Source organism: Cebus imitator, unplaced genomic scaffold (genome assembly GCF_001604975.1).
Source record: "Cebus imitator isolate Cc_AM_T3 unplaced genomic scaffold, Cebus_imitator-1.0 Scaffold569, whole genome shotgun sequence".
Classification (NCBI taxonomy): Eukaryota; Metazoa; Chordata; class Mammalia; order Primates; family Cebidae; genus Cebus; species Cebus imitator.
Window position 1 is genome coordinate 1070123 of NW_016107884.1, and position 5766 is coordinate 1075888.

The 5766-nt window shown below is 37.9% G+C and overlaps 1 protein-coding gene across 2 annotated transcripts; it reads right to left on the reverse strand.

Moving 5' to 3' along the window:
• Positions 1–877: 877 nt before the first annotated feature.
• Positions 878–5190, reverse strand: PABPC5 (poly(A) binding protein cytoplasmic 5). Of its 2 annotated transcripts, none has more exons than XM_037734042.1 (2): positions 4956–5190; positions 878–4296 (listed from the first exon to the last, which is right to left on the reverse strand). In XM_037734042.1, exon 2 carries the CDS (start codon positions 4268–4270, stop codon positions 3122–3124), a length of 1149 nt encoding a protein of 382 aa, XP_037589970.1. In that variant the 5' UTR covers positions 4271–4296; positions 4956–5190; the 3' UTR covers positions 878–3121. The 2 variants fall into 2 exon arrangements, with proteins under 2 accessions (XP_037589970.1, XP_017371498.1); XM_017516009.2 differs by having other exon boundaries at positions 878–4415.
• Positions 5191–5766: the final 576 nt, after the last annotated feature.

Below are 5766 nucleotides of genomic sequence, written 5' to 3' on the forward strand. Positions count from 1 at the left end.
AAAAAAAAAAAAACAGAAGAGGGTGTTCACTCCATTCCCATCTCTCCTTAAAAAACTAATTGTAGCTTTTTTCCACTAGGCTAAAAATATCACTTACATCTGTAATACTTTATTTTTCTCCCTATCCATTATTACTAGATAGACAGCAACATGTGCTGACTTCTTGTACAAAAAAGGCTACTCAAAATAACCTTGACTATGACGGCTTGTAATTACAAAGCAGCATTTTTAGTTTTCTTCCCCTTGGGTACACCTACAGTTTGTACAAGTGGTTGTTTTGAAAAGCTAAATAGAACAAAACAAAATTTTTACTAAATGGTCCATTCTTAACCTATTTAATTTGTACTAATAACCTTGTGCTAAAAGAAATGATGAGCAAAATGCTTTTTAAAATCCTTTGTCACTGATTAAAGATTGTGTTGCTTCTCTTTGGAAGGCTTCGTTACTATGAGTCTATTAAATATAGCTAAAATTTAAAAGTACAGGGTTGAAAAGCTGCCCTGGTGTTTATGTCCAAATAGAGAATATCTTTCCTGTGATTTTCACCAAAGGAATTTACAGTGCTTTTTTTCAAGTTTATCAGAGCCTTAAATATATACATTTTATCCATATTTGGGCATACTTTAATTTCTTCTTTTCTGTATAGCGGCTAGCTTTTCAAAAATAGTAATACTTTAAATACATTGTTCCAAAAATAGATTAAATGTTTTTATTTGATGATTTTTGCATTATAGATGCCTTTCTAGATTTATATGAAATCAAAGCATTTGTAAAGGATACAGGCTAACACTGATATTTCAGATTTATAAATTTAACTAAAAACTGGTAATGGGTAAAAACAAATGGAGACTATATATGATAAATAATTACCAATATAGACATTTTAAAGTTTATTTGCAGTTTCACAGTTTTCATGTATATTAAGAATCACAATAATGTAAAGCAAGTTGGCTCAGAAAATATGAAAGAGAATACTTGTTTTTAGTTTTCCATTTGTCAATCTAAATGCAGACTATACCTTGAATGTATTCCAAAATTTTGATACATATATCAGTATGGATGTGCACATTTCTACTATCGTATTTAAGCTTTCACTTATTAGAGACATTTTTTGCAGTCATGTAATTGATGATGATAAGCAAGGGATGTGCATCATGGCATTGCTTACTCATGTAAATTGTTAAAAATCAGATAAGTTAGATTCAATAGCAAACTGTATAGATAAGTTATATGTCAACACAATAGAATACTATACAATCACTAAGATGATATAGATTGAAATTTATTGTCATGAAAAGATGATTATGGTTCAGTTTAGAATTAAAAATACAGAGCAGTACATGTAGTATGGCTTTTTTGGTCAAAATGCTTGTGTATACATAGGAAAAAAGCTATGAAAAGATATTTACACATTGAAAATATTAATTGTTATTTCTGAACTGTGGAAACTTTACTTCCTTCTGCATTGTGTACATCTTTTACAATGAGCATGTGTTATATTTATAATCAATAAAAACAGTGATTTCCATTTTGAAAATATTTGAAAATGAATAAACCTGTAATTTATAGATAAATGAATACACAGAAACAACTTATTGTCATTATTTTATGGTAAAAGAGCTGACAAAAGTGTTAACAAAATTATATATTTACTTTGTACTGTGTATGAAAATGAAGATTTGTATATAAGGTAATAAAACTGACAGTAGAGACAAAACATATTCTAACAGTTGAATCTGTGGCATAAGTGAATCATATTATAAAAAGTAATTATTTAAATTTTACATAAATTAGGTATTTCTTCTTCCAAAAAGGACTTGAACCGGTATATATTTTTTAAAAGGTAATACAAAAAATAGAAAAATAAGAGTAGTATGAATGGAGGGCAGACAATGAGGAGAACAGGAAACTGCAAGTGAAATGCAGAGAATCTCTAATTTAGAAATTACAGGCTAAATAATGTAACTGCAACATTGAACAAAACTTTTTTTTTTAATTTTCAAGCAGTCAAGACATAAGAAGAACCATACTGATTTCACAGTTCTCATATAATGGCTGAAGGCATATGACTTAATCCAAGAGACAAGCTATTCCTTACCTTTGAAACATCTGTGAATATTATCAAAAGAATACATTCAAGAATTTACAAGAGATAAGTTTAATAGAAGGTGTCCTTCCAAGAAGTTTTCAGCATCATTCTGTGGAATATTTGCCTTTTATATTGACAGTTGATAAAAGCTGAAGGTAAAATATTAAATTATTTATAGGTAAAGGCAATTCAGTGCAGTTATTCATCTTTCTTGTTAATTTAACATGAACCAAGTACATGTACTAAAGAATTTAGAAAAATGAATAGTAGGAGTGGTACTGAAAGTATACTCAAATACCAAATCTCTCAGGAAAGGTTTTTAAGATGCAATTCATACTTTAAATAGCTACTGCCTAAAGTGTTAATTTTCTAAGTGACTAATTCAGAAAACACCAATATGCTTACTTCTTTGGGCAAGAAGTTAATATGACCACTCCGAACATTTAGTCAAAAGTACCATCAAGTCTGTATGTAGTATGCTCACAACATATTAAAAAATGAAACAAGAATCTAAATAAATAAATAAAAGAAATTTCACATTTCTTTAAAAAGCATTCATTTTGCATAATTTTAAGTGAAACTGTGCAGATGTTAATTGGATCACATACATTTTCCACTGCTCTACTGACTTCTAAAAAGTTAGAACTTTTCACTGTGATAGACTCAGAAGAAACATGTTGACAATATTTACATGAAAAAATTAAATTGAGTATTATTGAAATAAGAAGGGAAATATACTCAATCAATTGCGTCACCTGGACTGTTCAGGGAAAAAAAAAAGTGGAGGAATACACTTTATTCTACATATTTCTAAGGATATTACATCAAAAAAAAGTACAAAATGACAATTTTACAATTAGAAATTATGCTGTTTACTAAAATGGACAAAGTTTTCTAGTTTTGCATTTTTTTTTCAAAAGAAATAATTCACTTAAAAAAGCTGCTAATTAGCATAAAATAACTCCTTATCACAAAAGAGCCCAAACTAAGTAGGCACCAACTAAGGCTGAAACAAACTGATCATTCGTATTCTCAGCACCTGCGCCTGGCCTGGCCCAGGGTGACATGCAGGGGCTTGGACCCTACTATGCGACCATTCATCTCATCCACTGCTTTGGTGGCCTCTTCAAAAGAGGAAAAGCAGACGACACCAAATCCTTTGCCTTGCCCCACTTCCATCATGACTTTGGCCCGACTAATTGACCCAAAGGAAGAAAATTCCTCCTTCAGTTTTTCATCATTGATTGTCTCATCCAAGTTCTTAATATAGATAGGCACCCCTGGGGGCCGACTTTTTTCTTTTAACCTCAGTCGTTCAAATCTCCGCCTCAACTCAGCCAGGCGTTCAATTTTCTTCTGCGCTCGCCCTACATAGAGGACTTTTCCATCGATGGACTTTCCATGCAAGTCTAGCACAGCCTTTTGGGCAGCCTCGTGTGTCTCATATCTCACAAATCCAAAACCTTTGGATTTCCCACTGGCATCTCTTATTACTTTAACACTCTCAGTTGGCCCATATTCACAGAAAAGTTCCTTCAGTTTTTCATCATCTATGTCGTCTCCAATGTTTTTAACGAAAACATTGGTGAAAGTTGCTCTATCCCTGGTTCTGACCTCAGCCGCCCGCTCTTCTGGGAATTTGAATCTGCCAACATACACCTGGCGGTTGTTGAGCCGCACTCCATTCATGTGCCAGATGGCTCTATTGGCAGCGGCCAGGCTGTCAAAGTGCACGTAGGCATAACCCTTAGAGCCGTTGTCATCGCATACGACTTTGCAGGACAGAATGTTCCCAAAAGCAGAAAATAAGTAAAACAGGGCCCTATTGTCTATGGATTTGTCCAGGTTTTTGATGAATATATTTCCCACTCCAGACTTTCTTAAGCGGTCATCTGGCTGAGACCACATAAGGCGGAATGGCTTTCCATTAATCAAATCAAAATTCATGGTGTTCAAGGCCCACTCTGCATCCGCGGGAAAGCGGAAGTTAACATAACCATAGCCCAGGGGGCTGCGGGTCACCGGATCACGGCAGATTCGGGTGAATCGCAGAGGGCCAGCAGGCCTGAACTTCTTATAGAGCATGTCCTCGGTGACATCTGGGTCCAAGTCACCCACGTACAGAGCTGCCTTGAGATACTTCTTTTTCTTGCCAGCAGGATTAGGCTCCCCGCTCCCCATCTCTCTGAGCACTGGGAGGAGGTTCTCTTTGGAGAGAAAAAAAAGGCTGCTTTCTCTAAGCTATGGGCCAAACAGCTGTTCACGAACAGAAAAAGCCAAGGCAGGCAAAAGGAAGCTAAAAGCAGACTCAGAATCACTGTCGAGGCTGAGAAAATGAAGTTCAGAAACAGCTGGTCAGCAGGCTCGGAACAAACACATCAGACAAAAAGGCGCCCCAAATACGAATCTATTCTCCCTGGGGGGACTTAAAATTGTCACCCTTTCAGATTTAAAATCAGTTTCAAAAGCCAGTACTAGAAACGGAATTTTCCTGTCCCCGTGAAATTGCAAGAAACCACCAAGCAGCTGGCTGGTTCCCCACAACTAGCATTGCAGACAGAGGCCTCCCAACCCGTTTTCAGCATAAATACAGGCCTAAAGCTCCTGTTGGTTTAAAATGATATCAACAAGGGCAGGAACCGAGCGCGTATTCCTCCGCCGGCTGCCTGGCCAGTCTCGGGCTGGCTTGCCTTTCACTAAGGCCGCTCCGCACTCAGCGTCTGCGAAAGGGTACACTAGACACTTGGTGCGGTAAGAGCGGCAGGCAGGCTGCAGGCAGCGGATAGGACACAGAGACAGACAGACAGACACACGCGCGGGGGATCGAAGACCGCCCAGATACCCAAGATGCCCACTGGGTACGGACCGAGTGAGGCGCGGTGATTTCGGCAGCCTGAGGCTCGAGGCAGGTCCGGAGAGACTGACTGGCAAACGCGCAGTGAGTGGGTCAGCTCTGACGCGAGGCGGGTCTGGACAGATGCGGGGCGGAGTCAGCGAAGAAGGGCAGATGCGCGGCGGGCGGTCCCAGCGCAGACGGATGGGCTGGGGTTTCTCACCGCAGGACAGTCCAACGTTGGGACCAAAAGCCAGTAGCAGTGATAGGGAGCGGGGACGGGCGGGGCGCAAGAAACCCGGAACCGTGCTAAGTAACTTCCCGCTTGCTCTGTGCCAAGATTAAAAAAAAAGAAAGAGAGCGAGCGAGAGAGACAGAGAGACAGAGAGAGAGAGAGAAAGACACACAGAGAGAGAGGAGACGGAAGAAAAAGAAAAATCTAAGATGGGTTTTAGATGTTTCTTATATTTTAAATGTTATTTATTATTTAAAATACTATACGTAAGCTGATCATCTAAAAATCACATAAGAAGATGACGACCAGAGCAAAAATAACTCATAAATTTTAAAAAACAAATTCTCAAAATAATTTTAGCTTAGGGAAAAGGATAGGTTGCATACTTTCCTGAGTGCACTGGAAAGTCAAAGTTTGCGACTGTACTGGCCTCTCAATCCAGTGCTAAAGGATCACAGGGTCAAGTAGAATACAGGGCCACGTTGCCTTTGGCCCTTAGCCTTACTTAATTAATCTCCAACATAATGGTAATATTTTCCCCAGGTGATAAGGAAAGAGATCTTTTCTCTGATCCCATAATACTGAGGTTTTAATGATTAGACAGCCGTA

Coding starts and splice junctions, on each gene's coding strand:
- PABPC5 (XM_037734042.1), bottom strand. CDS start 4,270: ATGGGGAGCGGGGAGCCTAATCCTGCTGGCAAGAAAAAGAAGTATCTC.